Source organism: Balearica regulorum, chromosome 5 (assembly GCF_011004875.1).
Source record: "Balearica regulorum gibbericeps isolate bBalReg1 chromosome 5, bBalReg1.pri, whole genome shotgun sequence".
NCBI lineage: Eukaryota > Metazoa > Chordata > Aves > Gruiformes > Gruidae > Balearica > Balearica regulorum.
Genome location: NC_046188.1, coordinates 33,033,278 through 33,051,395, shown reverse-complemented (window position 1 = coordinate 33,051,395; position 18,118 = coordinate 33,033,278). Strand labels below are relative to the sequence as shown.

General features: G+C 36.5%; 1 protein-coding gene across 3 annotated transcripts in view; it reads right to left on the bottom strand.

The window, feature by feature from the left end:
• Positions 1 to 751: 751 nt before the first annotated feature.
• Positions 752 to 18,118, bottom strand: part of STXBP6 (syntaxin binding protein 6) — a 143,357-nt gene continuing 125,990 nt past the window's right edge. For all 3 annotated transcript variants that reach the window (XR_012835666.1, XM_075754098.1, XM_075754097.1), the window contains 2 exons: positions 7,757 to 7,914; positions 752 to 3,904 (listed from right to left, as the gene is read on the bottom strand). Coding sequence is in view for 2 of the 3 variants with exons in the window: in XM_075754098.1 (XP_075610213.1) it covers positions 3,881 to 3,904; positions 7,757 to 7,914 (182 nt within the window). In the remaining variant the exon portion in view is untranslated. The remainder of the gene's footprint in view (positions 3,905 to 7,756; positions 7,915 to 18,118) is intronic.

Below are 18,118 nucleotides of genomic sequence, written 5' to 3'. Positions count from 1 at the left end.
ACTACAACAAAATGCTGTTCTGCTCAAGTTTGCTTCTGATCCACCAGAGATCTATTTCTTTTACTAAAAGTTTCATACAGTTTGGGCATTGGGCATGTATGGCATTTGACATCAGATAAATGACACGCATGCTAGCAAAATGTACCTATTTACCTAAAGTAACTAATTTAACCAGTTGGTAATATTTGTCAACAGGACATTTTTGAGATTAGGATCTTAGGGACCACATTTAAGCCTGAAAAAAAAGAGAAGGCAGCAAAGTCGGTTCATATTCTTCTGCAAGTCGCTTTCATTCAAATATATGGGATTGCTTCTCTGTGTGTAGAAGAATTTGACCTTTATAGTTTCATTCCTTTAGGGCAGTTAAAATTGCTTTTGCTTTGATAAAAATTTATCAATAACATTAGATGGCCAAAAGAAAACAATAACAATTTGAGAATAAGCATTTCATAGCAAATTGAAAGCAAATTAACACAGACGTTCTTTCTAACCTGTGCAGCCTTTAGGTAGGATGCTAACTTAAACCTGCCTTAACCATTGTCTGGAATCTACTTGGACATGAAATCCTTCAACCTAGTTCTAATTACTTCTTTTTTAATTACACTATTCTTTCTGGAGAAAGTTTTCATCACTACAGTGGAAAGTAATTTTTATTCAGTTTTGCTAGAGTGAAATATAATTCTGCTAGAGTCAAATATAAAAGTCATTTACAAATAATTTATATTTGAATAGACAAATAATCCAAGGACAGTTTTCTTTTCATCACAGTTAAAGTATTTAATGACAAAATCAGGGTTTCCAGTAACAACTCAAGAGAGCAGGTCCCACTTTTTTTTTTTTTCCCCAGAATGGCACAAAATAATTTCTACATCTTTGAGAACTTTCAAGGAATTGATTACAATAGACACCCAGCAAGTATTACAATTCTGGCATATCATAGCAAAACCTACCTACCTTTAAGATCACTTTTTAGAAAGCACATTTTTGTTAATATTTCACATAATGCACAACTTTTGCTAGACACAAAAGTAGCCTTTTAAGACAGTTTGCAGTACAGTAGTCAAGTCTAACAATACATTATTTTTATTCTTTGCAGAACTTTAAAAAGATAAAGAAACTATTGATGTTGTTACAATTTACAAATACATTCTTTCATATGAAACATCAACCTGAATTATACTATATGTTATGTACATGACTATCTAATAATACTAAGTTGCATACACTACAAGCTAAGTTCCAGAAGGAAATTGCAATGCTGTAAGATTTACCTTTGGATAGACATTTATACACCTCTGATTTTTTTTCTAAAAACTACCAGATCTTGTAGTTTAATGAACAGCAAGAACAAAGTAAACACAGAGACAAACCGCTTTTCCTTCATTCAATAACACTAAGTTAGTTAGAATTCCTATAGTAAATGGCTTTTGATGGTTGGATAGAAGTCCTGAGTTATGATACGTAACACAATACACTTAACCGGAGGATATAAAAAAAATATGCTGAAAAACTGTCAGTGGGACTAAAGTAATGTTTTAGAACAGTTCAACTCACAAAAGGTCTGGAACTTAGCAGTGCAACTGTGACCTTGTCCCGTCCAGCTGATATTCGTGTAAACACCTGAAAACCTATGCCTTTTTATCTGAATTTAGACAACTAATTCTTTTCAGGTTTATCTGATCTGGAGTTTAGACATTTCTTCTAAATTATTGACAAGCTCAGAAGACCAGCTAGATGGCAGCAGTTCAAAACCTATTCCTTCTTTCTCTCAAGAGAAAGATGTGAGGTTAGCAGCAGAAAATAGTTTAAAAAGTAAGAGTGGAAAAGATGATGACCCAAGATAGCTATGTGGTCAAAAGTGTACTCCCTGACTGATTTCTAACGTGGCTATTTTTAAAAAACAGCCTAGCAGTTTTGTCTCTAGCAGAAGTTTAATTTCTAATGAGGGACTGTTTTCCTGTTAATTTGCAGAAATACCCATAGTTGTTACAATAGTGCTCAGAAAGCTACTGACATTTCCAGGGCAAGCATTAATTGTACATAGCTCAACAGAGTGCTCAGAACTCATGTCGCTAATGAGCCTGTTCTGATTTATAACAGATGTGGCCAAATTCCTTTTCAGTTGACAGTGCTGGATGTAGTAACTGTTAGAGCTGATGCTAAACAGATCTAAATGATCATATGGTATGACACAAACGACTAATTTACCCCTTCTCTCAATTCCCAGTGTGAAATTAAATAAAAAGCTTCAGACAAAACATTTTAAATTACAGGGGAAAAACCCCCAAGATGTTAAGTTTGAATGCAATCAGTTAACTAGACAGTGTCCTTAGATCAAATGAGAATATTTTCCTAAAGCCAAGCATCTTTTTACAAAATGGGCATTTCCAGGAGATTTTCAGTAATTAAAATATTCTCAATTACTACAGAAGCTTTTATCTCTCTTACAAGTACTGCTCTGAGGATTTTAGACTGTTTAAAGTGTCATTAATAATGCAAAAATCTTATTCTACATTGAAAATTAAAACTACAGTACATTCATATAATGCCAGTTTTCTGGCTCTCCGGTAAGATGAGGACAGAAATGAAGAGCAGGCATCTTCAGAAGATGAAGACTGAAACTTCTCTGCTAGGATTTCTGTTTCTAGCATACCGGATAAAGAAAAAAAAAAGTGCAGCATCTTTTTTTTTCTTCTTTTTTTCTTCATTCTAGAAGCATATTAGAACACCTTAAGAAAAAGTTAAGAAAACAGCTGTGAAGAAAAAGAGTAACTTATTTTTGTAAGAGAATACAGTGCATACATTGCATACAGTGAATACAGAATGCGGTAGGGAGTCCCCCTTCCAGTGATAATATATACTGAACACTGAGACCCAAACTAGAATTACGATTCTAATGTACCAAGACATGCTTTTTGAAAGACTATTTTAAAAATCAGATGACTAGCTACCACAAAAGTCATTCTAATCAGACAAATTTCTGAAGTACTTGCACAAATTCTTACTGTAGAACTTACGAAAACAGATGACTTGGAAAATGGTGCATTGTCATTTTCACAGGCCTTTGCATTCTCATTTACATAAGCCTTTAGCCACAGAATCACAGGTAAAAATAAAATGAAATGTTATTTTATACCAGATTGCTAAATTCTAGATTGTGTTTGAGGCACAGCTATGTGTGTATAGATGTAAAAATTACTTTTTTCCTCAATTTTGAAACCTCAACCATACATTCTTAGGTTTCATCATACTATTCAAATAATCAGCCTGGAAGGGAAAATAAAAACATTCAAAATGCAGCACTGGTAACAGATTCCCCTATGAAATTCAGATATGCACTTCTGAATGCTGGTGATGGCACATGCAAAACTCCTACATTGGCTAGAAGAAACAAGTTTTTCTGTTTCCCAGGACAGAGAAGTCTATTCTTCACTATAGTTACAACCCCAGGTGTTTAATTCCAACATTCACATTCTGCTGATGCTACATAAAATGAAAAGTGTACCCCTTCTTTGGATTTTATTTCCTCACATATGTCCATAACCAGTTAAATAATTTTCTGTACATCTGGGGAAGAATATTACTATTTTAAGCCTGATCAGCTTGTCATTTGGTCCAGTTCCCCTGTTTGCTTTCACTCCTGTAACAACTGAAAAACAGGTAGAAAGTACTGCAGGACTGTGTAGCAATATTACAAAAGAGGAACAAAAGTAAGTCAAAAAGGTAGAAATGCAACACTTTTTCCTGCACAGAAACTGAAAGAATGCATCTCTGCTGAACTGGAAGAAAAAAAGCACACAGTAGTCTGGATCTCCTGTAAGAACTGCTGAACGTAGCCTTTCCGGTTTCTCTCGAGAAGATTTCAACTTTGGGCAGTATCTCAGCATTTGTGCTTCATGGCAAGCTGAAAGAGAAGAAAAATGAATTAAAGAGAGATCATATGTAACGATAGCTGTATGAAGCTAACATGGCTAGTCTGGATCAGAAGAGTTTGTAAACCGTTCTCCAAAAGATGCCTGAAATCTGTGCACAGAGACATGCAGAGTCGTTCCCTTTGCTGTGACTGATATGCAAAGTCTCCCTTTGCTGTGCTGAGGAGGGAGGATTTATCTGCTTTCATAGCTGTGCTTCCCAATGCTCCACTATTTTGCTATCTGTGAGGAGCTAGAAACAAAGATGTGCTTAAAAGAATGCTCGTTCAGACCTAATGGTTTGGACTGTTGAATACAATCAGGAATTCTAGACAAGTAATTCAAAACACACCCTTCAGCAGCTCTGCCACTACATAATGATGAAAAATTAAGGATTGATTGCCTTTCTACCTCTGTGATTACTGACTATTTCAATTTCATATAATTCAAAAATGGACTTAAAACTGGGAACGAGAGGGAGAAGAAAGAGCTAAAGTGGGTTAAATCCTGTATAAAAAGCATAGACAACCTGTCTTTGGCAAACCAAGCAGAGAACTTAAGTTTTAGGCTCTGTTAATAAAAAAATTGGTATCTGTAGATTATAGCATGCTATACAAAGCTAAGATGAGTGAACCCTCTAGGAAGTTACCTAGAAACCAGAATAGGTAGAGGCAGTTAAAATTTCCTCGTTTGCTACCAGTGAAATGCTGGCCAATAAATGACTCAAATGTAATGGACATAAGCCTTTGATACTCAAGGATCTGGTCATAAATACACCATTTGAAAAAAAATATTATTTGTAGAGATATGCTGGAAAGGCATTTCAGCATGAAAGAACTCAAATCAATGTCTTTTTCTCCCCTCAAACAGTAATTTTTTTTCAGAAATATATGTCTTTAGCAGGCAACCCCGTCAGCAAGTTTTTATTACACAGAATCCATAACTCTGAGCTCTTGTGCCTTATCAACAAAGGGAAGGAATTTTTAGAGGCAAACAAATAAAGCGAAGAAGGTGTCGTAAGGAGGATTTTATAGATATCCTGAGCTAAGTTCCAGCCTTTACACAACTAAATATAGATATGTGCTTTAATTCAACAAACTCTGATAGCCACAAAAGAAGCACTCTGAATGCTTTTGTTTCTGGTGCAAAGTAAGTGGTTTTTTTATGGGGGCGTTTTGTTTGTTTTTTTACAGGTAACTAAGGTGTTTTTTAAAGATGCTATAGAGAGTATTCCTATGCTATGCATGTTCCCCTGTCTCCATTATGTGTTTTATACCTTAAAATAACCCGACATATAGCTGAAGTAATGTCCAGACATACAAATTAAGCTGTAAGAGAAATGTGTATCCAGTCATTATACTATAGTGGTGAAATTAATTACAGGCTGACTATAATTCAAAGTACTGTTACTGTTTTACTGAAGGCAACTATAAAGCAACCAAAATGGGAACCCTGCTTTGCTGCACAACGTGCTCACAAATACTAGTAGTGAAAATGGGTGCCTTTCTCTTCACTGTCACTGTTTGGCCAGGAAGTTACAATTTTGCCATTTAAGCAACACTCAGTTAGACCTCGCTTTTCTGATTTCACCGGAGTAGCATGCTTTCTTTTCTGTACAAACAACATCTAAGGTCTGAGTAGCAGCTGCCCCTCAAAGCCTCAACCAGCAGAACATTAACAAGAAACAATACTGTACTTATTCCTAAATGTTCCACCAAAACCCCAACAAAACTCTCTTGCAAATCAAAGCACGCCACCATAAACCAAAATCTGAATTAGTCTCTAAACTAATACATTCCTGGGTGGCTGCCCTATGCATTTTTGTGAGATAACAGTAGCGGAATTGCAACATTACTGCACCTCTCAGATACGATTCACGACTTGGGGCACCAATACAGAAAATTTTGCAAGGAAAAAAATGTTAACCCCATTTTACTCAGATCAAGATGACAAGTGTTCACCTGCAGTCCTGTAAGAACTAAACTATATTTTGTTTTCTCCAAATACAATGATGTTATTTTCTTGTTAAAAAGACAACCCCCAAGCATTGATTACAAACCCTTCACTACCATCCACTGAAAGACTGTCGCACTCCTGTTTCAGGCAGCTGGTAATTGGGATAGCTTCAACAGCACATGGCCTCACACTCAGATGAGGAAGACTGGTCATCTGCAGAATGACTGGGAGGAAGGTTTCATCAATCCCAGCCCAGCACACAGTCCAAATGGAGATTATCCTTTTCTATTCTGGATTACTTAAACATTTCCTGCAGAAACTGTTCTAGCTTACTCCCACAGAGAAATGTAAACTCAAATGACCATTAAAAAAATCCTGATTGAGAATTTTCCCATATTTTTTTATTTGATAAAAAAATTAAAATATTTACATTGCGGATGTTTTCAGCTTCTCCACCATTCCTGCTATGTCTCCCTCCAATTTTTGTTTTGAATTATTAGATCAGGATTTTGTAAAGTTTTATTTTTAATGTGGTACATCACAGGCTATCTATCAAGGATGGTATTTTCATTACAATACTGCATACTTCAATCCTGAGATTTTTTAAAATAAGATTTTCCTGATAGAACCTGTTGAAAAGATTCACTTCTGCTTACAGCATGTCTTCATACGTGGTACTGCTGCTCTGCACATGTGGAAGATGAAAGGGCAGCACATGCTAGTGAAACCTATTTGAACCTTAATCAACATTCACAGCGGCCCAAGTGTCAGTGGCTTTTTTCATTTTTGAACTCCCTACCAAACAGCACTCTATGCATTACTCCAAAGCAGCAAACCTGTTTGTTGCCTCCTACCCTAGAAGTGCTGGGAGCTGCCATATAAGGTTGGTGTTCTGAGTTGGCATAGTTATCGTCACTGCAGGGTGGGGGCCAGTAAGAAAAAAAGGTGGTATTAGAAGAAAAAAGACGGTGGTGGTAGATGGAAGAGTCCAACAGCAGGCTTGTACCATACCCAGCGCACTAAGCTGAACCATGCTAAGCTAAATGGACCACTAAGTATAGGATTATCCTGGTAAATATTAAAATGAGTTGCTTTGCGACATTTTCAAGACTATGTAAGACAGAGGCTTGTATAGAACTGCAAGATATCAAACCAGGATTTCTAGTGCTAATGCAATAGCCAGGCACTGTTTGGCATAAGCATGATAAAGCCTAACGTATGTGTTAAGCAGCAAAACTGCCAAGCTTGAATGCTAAAATGGTTGCTCATGTGAGAAAACTTTTAATTTTTTTTTTTTTGAAAAGCATTCTGTCTGCTGTAGATGTGTTACACAGCCACCAAATCAAATGCTGTGGATGCCTGGAGTTTCTGTCAGAGGTGGAAGCTCAGCACCGTTATGCAATGCAGAAGCAACAGGCACAGTACTATCAATACCTTCCACCAAGAACAGGGAATGTCCATACATTCCTGAGACAAAATAATTCTTCAAAATCCTGATAAATAACTTTCTGACGTAAAAAGATACCTCTTCAGAAAAACAGTCTCAGACCTATTACTGCTTATCAAAGGGGACTAACTACAAATTCACTATACTGCTGCACAAAGTATGAGGAATGGTTCCAAACAGTAGTGGGAAGATGGATTTGAAATATGCTTCAGTAAGGTGAAGATAGGTAGTTTCAATTCAAGTGGGAATGCAGCATACCTCAGATCTATGCATAGCAGAAGTTATACAGAAGAAAACCGCCAAGTGAGGAACGACATCAAGGAAAACAGCAAGCTGTTTGTAAACACCGACTGACGGCAGTTCTTTTGAGAGCTTCGTCCCCTCGCAATAAAGGAATGTGCGACTCTGACTTACCGAGAGCCTTGTTCCACCAAAATCTTACCTTGTGTGCAGTTTCTGCAAACTGCTGAGCACTGTTTTTCAGCTCCTCTGTCTTCTCTTCTGCTCGACCTAGCCTTTCACCACGCTCATTCAAAGCCTGACTTGCCTTCTGTACTGCACTTGTCACACTATCTGCTGCTGAATGGAGTATGCTGTTTCCTGCAGTATCAAAAGAAAGTATTAGAACATCCAAATATATATATATGCGCTTTGTATTAAATACAATTATTTTAATTTATAATGTACTAGAGCTGATGTGTTATCTGCTAGTTTACCACCTAGAGGTATTTTGGATAATGGGATAAGTTACTGTTTTCTCACTCAAACCATATTATTAGCAAATTATAAACAAGTACCATATGGCAACATAATACTTGGGCACTATAAGGAAGCAGTGGACATAGCCACGTATTACTTTTTTAAGCCTTATGCTCATACATCATCTCAGGAAGCTACTTCAATAAAACCAATGAAACCGTTCACAAGTGCACACAGCTTCTTCACAACACTCTCATGTTAATATAGATTAACTTTCTTCGGAAGTTATACTATTTCCTTAGAGAATAAATGATTGACATCATGGAACATGTCCATAGGAATTCACCATTTTTTCCTGTATTCTAATTATTATAATAATATTTCATTTACAAGTGCATCCCAAACACCATTACTACAGTTATTTTATGCTGCTCGGATCTATCTACCTCTGACCCTTCTCCACATGGAGCATCTTTCATGCGACAACATACTTCATTTAAACCTCAGTATTTTAAGTCCCAGCAAGGCTCAGTATCTTCTAAGCCTTTAGCTTTACCATCCAAATCAACTCACCAGTTTCTCTGTTTCTTCTCTGGCACACAATGTTTCTTCAAATTTGCAACAGAACTGCATTTCTTCTCTACATTTATCCCTTTCAAATGCTTGCTCTTTACTCCTTTCTATACTGCTTCTCAACAGGATTATCCTCTTTCTGGAATGAACTGCCGATGAACGTTTATAATATGAACCACAGTACAAACTGAAAACTCTTCACAGTAAGTTACACGTTACCAATATGATCTGGTGTGTATTAAAATACACATAGGACAAAAGAATTCTTTTGTCCTATCCTTTAACCTTTTCAGCAAAAGGACTAGAAAATTCAGCTTTTCACAAGACAGTATTCCCTTGGTGTCTTCCACAAGCTTTAAAACTTAATTACCTTACAGGGAATTTGTTACCTAGAAATTTGTTGCCTAGACATACACAACGGCACTGAGAGCGCCAGAAAGCAGATACAGAGTATTAACCACTGCTCGTTTCCTAAACTGCCCCAAATATTGTCATCACACAGAGCCTTTTTTCACAGTATTAACAGCAAATATTTAATGCTTTTAAATGAATTATGCTGGTAAAGGTACGGAACTAGTTCAATACATGAAGCAGAACTGAGCACTACAGCAAATCTCTGTTATAACCAAGTCTGTTGCTCTTACGGACATACACAGACAAGTGAAAATAAACACAAACCGACTGCTTTTATCATTAATCTGAAAAGCGTATCTACCTCAAAAATATTGCCAGGTTAAAAAATAAAACCCAAACATTTAATTTGAAGGGTTATTTTCTTAAGGAAAAAGAACAAAAGACCCATTCAGACTCATTTTACAGATAATGCTCCTTTCCTTAGAAACCACAAACAAACAAGGAGTGAGACTGAAGGCTGATCCAAGCACCCTGTGGAACAACAGTACAAGCTGCAGAGCATGAACTCTTGAGACAAAAAATTGCCTTAAAACTTTATTAAACTAAAACACAACTAGTCTCACTCTGGAGGTGGGGAGGGACCCAAGAACCTACACACGGTGACTCACATATGATGAGTCAGTATGAGAAATATAAAGCAGAGAGCACCCTGGCCTCCTGTATACCAATATTGTTACATTTTTCACATCGGTAATTAAAAATAATGGATGTATAGGATGTGGAACAGCCACGGGCTTGTGGTGGGTTTTTTTCCTATTGTTGCATGGAACAAAGAGGATGCACGTAGAGAAGGAAAATAACGATTGGCATTAATGTTGAAGAGATGAATATCTGAGAATATTGGGAGTTGGAAGTTGCAGAGACAGAAATGAAACTTTATCTTTTCAAGTGGTGTCTCTCCTCAGACACTGAGAAGCCTGATAAAACTGAACAACTTGAAATATTGTACACTTTCTTACTTCAAGATTTTTCAGTCAATTGGTATTTTATTCATAATTTGCTCATTTAAAGCCCGTCCTTAGGAGATTATTTTGGCTTCTGTTCAGGTAACTTTTCCAATAAACATGTGTACTGGGCAACACTGCACTGGAAATAGTTTTTCTTTTTTGGTGGTGTGGTTTAAAGGCTTTAACCTCTTGTATAAATCAGTGCTAGTTTCCTGGAGAGGTTTAAAAGCTGTCAACACTGGATTAACTCTGTTGTTGCTTTACAAGATCACAAAGCTTCTGCTGAATTCAAGGGAAGCAGGGTACAGGGAGAGCTTTACAAAACTAAGCATCTTCTGAAGTCTCAAAATGTGCTTGGGACTAGAAGTTAACACAGACTGCTGACCTTCTGTCAATGTCAACAGGAAATTGCAGAATGAAAATATTCTGTATTTTCTATATTCCTGAAAATATCAGGATTTGTGGCCAAAGACTGATATCTGTTTTCAGCAGAGAAGAAAGAACTTGGAAGTTTGACTCAATGATAATAATTATTTTTCTTTCTACCTAATACAGTACCATGTTCTCTCCAGGTAAGATCTGCTCTATTTTTCTACGGGCAGTGAAGCTGCTATTCTGAGACTGTTTTGGAGAACTACTTTTGGATAATCCCCATAAAAAAAATCCACTCTCATCTATGAACAACACAGAAACCCATGTGTCAGTAGCCTATTGAATTTCATCAGTGTATTTCTAGAGCATGTGTAGGTGGTTTCTGATATGACTGATTATGCCTTGTCCTTATATTAGTATCACTGCAAGAATAGCAACGCTTGTAACTGCATGTATTGGAAAATCATTCCTATGGACAAATCACCTATAACCTGCCAAATTTTTAAGCTGCCCAGGAGATAACTACTATGATTCAAGATCTTTAGAGAAGTTTGTTCCACGACTGAACAACAAAACTGCCTGAACTATACCCACTTAGGTGTAAACTTATGCCAACCACCTGCACTGAGCCACTGAAGAAAAAAATGTGACAGTCAACATCTTTGAGTCTGGAGATCTTCGCTTAGTTTTTACCAAAGACGTCACAACTGCTGTTAATCACCCTTTTTTTTTTTTTTGGCTCTATGAAGGGTCTGAGGGATTTCAGGACTTCTCATCTACTAGGTTAGAGATACAAGCTCCTCAATGGAAGACCTTTTAAGAGCTTGTCACATACATCTTCTCAGGAAAGAGATTTTACAATACTTGCTAGATGAGATAAAGCCCACCAAAATAAGGGTATGGGCCAGCTGATATTCTGAGTTGTTTTTTTCTAGGAAAGCACTCGCATTATTCCCAAGATGTTCAGCTCCACGGCCTGTGATCTCAAATTTTGCATGGCTACAGCCTTTACTGAGCAGAGTTGCCTGCTTGTGATACTGCTCTTTCCAATGTATATGGAGATCCTCATGTTTTTGGAGCATGTATATCTTTCTATACTTCAGCAGAATAGATCCCAGCAGTTGAGACTACAGACTTTTCTCTTTCAAATAAACATGAAAGGAAAATAGAAAAGGTTACATATTTTGTCACTTTATTAAACAGCTTTTTTGAAGTCTCTATTAAGGGCAAGCACACAGCTTTTCCCTAACAGTATTTGCTGACTCACTGAGTAAGTGGAGCAAATATTGCCAGACAACATGGGGAAAACATGTATTTATACTGAGTTTAATATAAAGTATTAAGATAATATTAATTTCTAGTATCAGCAAAGAATGTATGTTTAGGCAAACTTCAGCTAAAAACTAAACAAATCAAGCTTAATTCAGTGGATTTCTTAGGTCTAATTTTGTTGTCTATAAAAGCACAGAAACATAGTGCTAATTTATTTTCAGTTACTCAAGTGGTTTAATAAGGTCATTTCTAATACAGCTATTTCTTCTATAATAATTTTTTGTCTTATTATCTGAAGTTGTCTACCCAGAGGAAAGGAACATGCAGATTTCCAAATCAATCAATAGCTACACAGCTGGGTAATCCAATTTGCTAAGCAAATTATACATTTTATTTTGAGCTTGCCGTAGTGAAATATAAACTATTGGAATTAAACTCCCCTCTCTCCTTAGAAAATTCAAGTAGTGACCTGCATAATTATACATAACCTTATTGAGGCCCAAAGGTGCAGGAATAGCAGAAGGGCAGTGGTCTTTGGATAAGTGCTTTAGGGCAGTGGTCCTAGAATTGTTCCTTGCTTATGGACATAAAAACTGAAGAAACAACACTTTGCAGGAAGCTCCTCTCAGACTAATTTTTAAATTTTTGGTTCTTACGATCACGAGCTATATCAGAGGGTCTTGCAACCCATGAAATCAGGTGACATTGCTTTAGGCTTTTTATTATGCACAAGAGAAAAGTATATCCTTAACCCACCATAACCAATAGCTGAAAGATATAGAGATACCATCATCAATCACATGGGAATTGGTCTATTTGTTGAAGAAACTAATTGGGCTCTAGAGATACCATTATTTAGTCTGCCTGATTTGTTTTAACACACATTCACGAAAGGTTCATAGCGTTCTCTATTAGCCATATCAAATGTATTTCAGTTCAATGCAGTGATTTATCCATACATTAGTGATAAGGCTTTACAGTGACTGATTTGTAAATGCAAGCATTTACTTTTTAATTGTATATGCATTAACATAGCATTTAGCAACTACCTTCTTCTGACAAGGAAATAAATGCAATTAGCTATGATAATTAAGAAGTTCCATCTGTCACATGACAACTTTTTAGTTAAAGAGATACCATGGTTCCCATTGAACTGCATAAAACTGGGCCTGTCTCACTGAATAAAGGTTAAAAGCATAATGACAATCAGTTCATTAACAAGACCACCTCTATCACAACATAATTATTCTATGTGCCTACACATACTAAAAGTTCAACAGAAGTTTGGAAACAGTGATTGTAAATACAAAGAATGGGTATTCTCCTTCACTATTTTGTGTTAACTTCCTGTGCACTCATCATGTAAGAACTGAAAGCATTAACAATTAAAATAGCAATACAAAACTAAAGGATTCTAAGAAGAAAAAGGTGCTGAACAACTAAGAATGAACATATCTTTGTGAAAGAAGGAAGCATCACAGAGATGCTTTCTGTAAGTGGGAAAGTGGTCTGAAGAACAGAAGAGGCTGTATAGTATTGCATTATTTCTCTCCCCAAATTACTTAAACACTGAAAAAAGTTTAAATTGTCAAAAGCAAAATATAAAAAAACCCACTAAGAGGGGAAGAGATGAAGATAAATTCTGGCTTTCCTAACAAAGAATAGAGAAAAAAGCCTTAAAACTGTATTTCTATTTATAGCTAGAATTAAAATTACTTTACAGTTTATCTCATCACTCCTTAAAAATGGAGGTGACAAAAACAGAATATAGCTTCAAAAAGGAATTTTGGAAATAAATCACCTTTTAAATTTCCATCTAAAATTAATGGTGAACAATTTGACTTATATAACAGACCAGCTTTAAATTCTTTGTTTAGTTATAACAGCTTTCTAACCCTTCATACCAATGATTATTATTAGACTCTATATGCATACATAAAATTTGACTAAATTATAAAGAAAATTACAAAGAAAAAAACCCCAGTTTGCTAATATTTTGATCTTGTGTTTGCATGTTTCAAATCTCTTACTGGCAAGTTACCTAAGCATGGGAAAAATGCTCAAGATGATAAACAGTAATTTCAGGTCAAGCGGTTCTGTGCTTTTCCAAAATAATGCAGCCATTTTTCAATGAACTTCAGAAATATAATAAATTTTCCCCTTAAAGAACCACAGTTAATTTCTTAGGTCTCTCATAGCATTTCATCCTGTCATCCAGGCTGTTAATAATAAATAGGACGGGCCTTGGTGCTGACGTAAAAGGAATGCCAATAGTAACTGGCTACCATCTGGACTTTGAATTGCTGACCATTACCCTTGATGGCCACCCACCTTGTTGTTCAGCTATCCAGTCTACATTTCCCCAGCTTTGCTATGATGATGCTAAAGGAGAATGTGTTGAATGCCTTGCTGAAGTCAAGGAAAAGGCATCTGCTGCTCTCCCTTCATCCACCAAGCCAGTCACTTCATCATAGAAGACAAGCTGGTCGGGAACAATTTGCTTCTAACAAATCTCTCCTTGCCCTCTGTACGTCTAGAAAAGTTTTTCACAAGGATTTGCTCAGTAGCTGTACAAAGGTAAAAAGTGCCTTTCAAGTTAACTAGCAATTGAAGTTTTCAGCACAGAATTATTACCTGGTTCAAATAATTGTTAAATACTAAAGCTTCTCTATGCATGCAAATGGAATTCAAACTCATGAAAATCTCATTTAATCTTCAGTCCTACACATAATATGGCTATTCATGTTGGATGTTGTCTTAGTTGTCAATGTCAAGCATTCATTTTCAAATTCCAGGCTTGACAAAAATTACTAGTCATTTGCATGTCTCCAAGTTGAGGTGGTTTGGGGTTTTTTTTGTTTGCTTGGTTTTTTTCTTTTTGAATTGTCAAACCTTTTTTATCCACCTCAATCTTGGTTTTCATAAAAAGTTTTGAAAAACACTTACTCATAATTACCATACAGCAAAGATCCACAGCATTTCCTGGATACTAAACTCATTGACTACGACTTTAAAAAACTTTAATAGACTGGAGAAAAAAAAAAAATCAAATCTACCAGCAGGGCAGCTCATACCAGTCACAATGAGCCTTTTTTTTACCTAATGCCCTTTTGTGTCTTTTTGTCAGTAAAACGCTGCTATTTTAGCATTCTGCTTCTGGTAGTTATCTCTCTGGCAGAGATAATATTTGTTACACTAAACCTGAAGGTAATGTGGCTCAAGCAGCAAGAAACTGAGAGGGAAGAAATCCTCTAGTGTGGGCTGCTGTGTGGGAATTTGTAGTTGTTCCAGCTAAATATCTCTACCAGCAGTGCTGATCGACAGCTTGCCCATAACCAGGCTCTGCAGTCTGCAGCCCACGAACACCCCTGATGCAGGCTTCCCTAAACCTCCCCTAGATCTGCTAGATTACAAGGAGCTCCACTGCAAAATTTCTCTCCATATTCAAGGATGACAGCTGGGATTTGCCCCACTGAAAAGCTAAAGTGTTTATGAACTTAGCAGAAATTGGATGATTCCTACATTACTTTGGACTCAAAACAGCTAGAACAAGTCACAGAAAGTCTCGATCCCAAGTTAGTTAGTAGTGCTTGCCAATAGTAACACATCTTATGCCCATATCATTTAATTTTACTTTCACTTTAATTAATCTAGCTACAGGCAGGAACCGTATTGAAGCCAGCTGTTTGATGACCTTCAGACAACCATGCTTTAACTTGTTTCAATGCTTTAAACCTTTACTTTAGGATGTGTATCCCCTCCTCTCCCCAAAAGCACTGGAAATTGGCAATTTTGTTTGGCAAATAATGAATTAAGATCGGTGCTATCAAAGACAAAATACTAGGCTAAATAGATTTTGTTCTGATCAGGTTTGAATGCTCATTATGTTCCATGAAAACTCCTGAAGATACTGTTTAACAAAAATTGATGGACATTTAAGAAGATGCTTTGAAAAAAGTTTTAGAGCAAGGTAAATATATAGTGATACTTATCTAGTATATTTCCCAAGTCTCCAACTATTTGAGGCTTTGGGGATTTCATGGGAGAGTATCCTTGCATGTATCATCCTGATTGAATTATTTTCATAAACTTCTCTAAGAAAAGAACTGACCCTACTTTTATACCTGGCCAAATATTATTATCTCCAGACATACCAAATACATGCATCTGAATGATTTCTGCTGTTTAACTCCCCTATTTCAGCATATCCTAACCAGAACCGCATAAATTAAGAAAAAAATCACAGCAGACCATTAGCTGACCAGAACCCAAAAGCAGCACATGAACAGAATGACTTCTGCAGAGCACAGGGAATGAAATTCAATCAAGTAGAAAAGATAAGGTCTTAAAAAAACCCCACGTCACCTTAAGGGTTCAACAGTTCAATATTTTTATTGCTAATAAGCAAGGTGTATCCAAATTTCTCAATGTGGCTTTCAAAATCTTAGATTTAGAAAGAGTTGTATTACATAAAGCCAACCCTTTTCATGGTTCTCCAAGGGACTATAAAAAGCCCTTCCATGGACAGCTGAGTAGGATAAACTTTCTTGCCACAGTTGAAAGAAAATGGAAGTATTATCTCTGATGCTAGCGCCCTTTTATTTTACATAGTGACATTAAACAACACAGGGGCCCATTAGAATTAAAGAAAAAGATTTTTCATTGATGGGATCTCTTAATGAGAATACCTCCTGATCTACTGAGACTCTCTTCTGTTTTATTCAATATGCTATAGCAATTGTGTCAAGTAAATTATTCATACTTTTGAACAGCTAACCCAATATAAATGCTTTTATAAGCACAGATTATTTGTGTTGACTGAAAAAATAAGTGTCCTTACAGATACTAAAAGAAAGCTATGTTGCACAGATGATATGTGAAATATTATGTTATCTAAAGCTTCACAAGCATTACTTTGTTGGGTCACCTAAGACAGATCAGATTTCTCCACAGAAAATCTGAAAAAGACCAAGAAAAGGAAGAAAAACTGCTTATGAAAGGTGTTTCTTAAGATTGCCTGCATTAGGCACAAAGAGATTGATCTGATCAAATTACTGATTCAAATTTCAAACAGTAAAATTAGAAAAATTCATTTAACATATCTTTGCTTCAATTTATTGTAGGAATTTGTCTCCTATCTTTACTTTGCTCAAAATGTTAAGTTAATCTTTGAGGGGTGGGAAGGGGGATTATGCTGTTACTTTTGCTGTATTTTAAGCAAATATCTTCTTACAGATAAATCCTGGTATATTAAAATCAGTTTTAAATAACATTTAATGGCAATAGGTAATATTAGTGCTCATATTAATGATAAATAGTTAAAGTCAAGATTATTAACTCAGTACATCAAATACAGGCTATATACATAGAAATTTGCACTTTTGGGAAAAACTTCCTATCTGAAGATGCAAGCTGGAAAAGACTTTGTGTGTAATAACTTTACAAACCTTGCAGGAAGAAAGCCTAACTGGAAATGGGATAACTTCCATGTGGATTTTTATAAAGAAAAAGTACGGGTTTTTGGGTTGAAACCTTTCAGCCATTTCTGCCAGTAGGCAAAATCCTGTATTTCCTCCATTTCTTCACGACCAGAAGCTGAAATAGCCAATCAAATTCTAGTCAGAATCAGAGTATTCTTCTGTAAGGAATATTCAGAAAGAGGAAGCAGATTCTATATAGAATAAAAAGACAGTGACTACTATAAAGAATTACATTTAATATGAAAAAAAAATATTAATACTCTATTTTGAATGAAAGCCTGTAGTGGGTTGAGCCTGGTTGGCTCCCACCCAGCTGCTTGCTTACTCCCACCCAGAGGGATGGGGGAAGAGAATCAGAAGCACAAAAGCAAGAAAACTCAAAGGTCGAGATAAAACCAGTTTAATAAGTGAAGGGGTGGGTGGGAAGGAACCCAAAAAAGAAGTGATGCAAAAACACTCACTCACCGCCAGCTGCCCAATGCCCAGCCAGTCCCCGAGCAACAACCCCCCCACTCCCAGTTCTTGCTGCTGAGCTGTTCCATGGCACGGTGTGGCATGACCAACTGCTCAATTTGGGTCAGCTTTCCTGGTTGTATCTCCTCCCAGCCTACTCGCCGGGGGCAGGCAGAATGAGAAACTGAAAAAGCTTTGACGCTCTGTAAGCACTGCTCGCCTAAAACACGGGTGTGTTATCAACACAGTTTTGGTCACAAATCTAAAATACAGCACTATACTGGCTGCTATGAAGAAAATGAGCTCCATCTCAGCCAAAACCAATACAAAGCCTAATTCACCTTTTCCCTGTCAAGGCAATCCAAAGGGTTTGGACACCTCCAGATGCAATTTTTTTGTTTTGTTTGAAATTTGATTCACCAAAGTATGAACATTTCTTTTAGGCTGGCAGAATCAGGTAGCAACATGCCCTGAAGATAAACCACAGGTTTTTCTAAACACAGGTACTGCTTATAGTCACTGTGTCAATACTACTGATTGATCTTCTGATTAAGTAATGTTAATTATTATTGAGAAACATACTGCACTAACCTG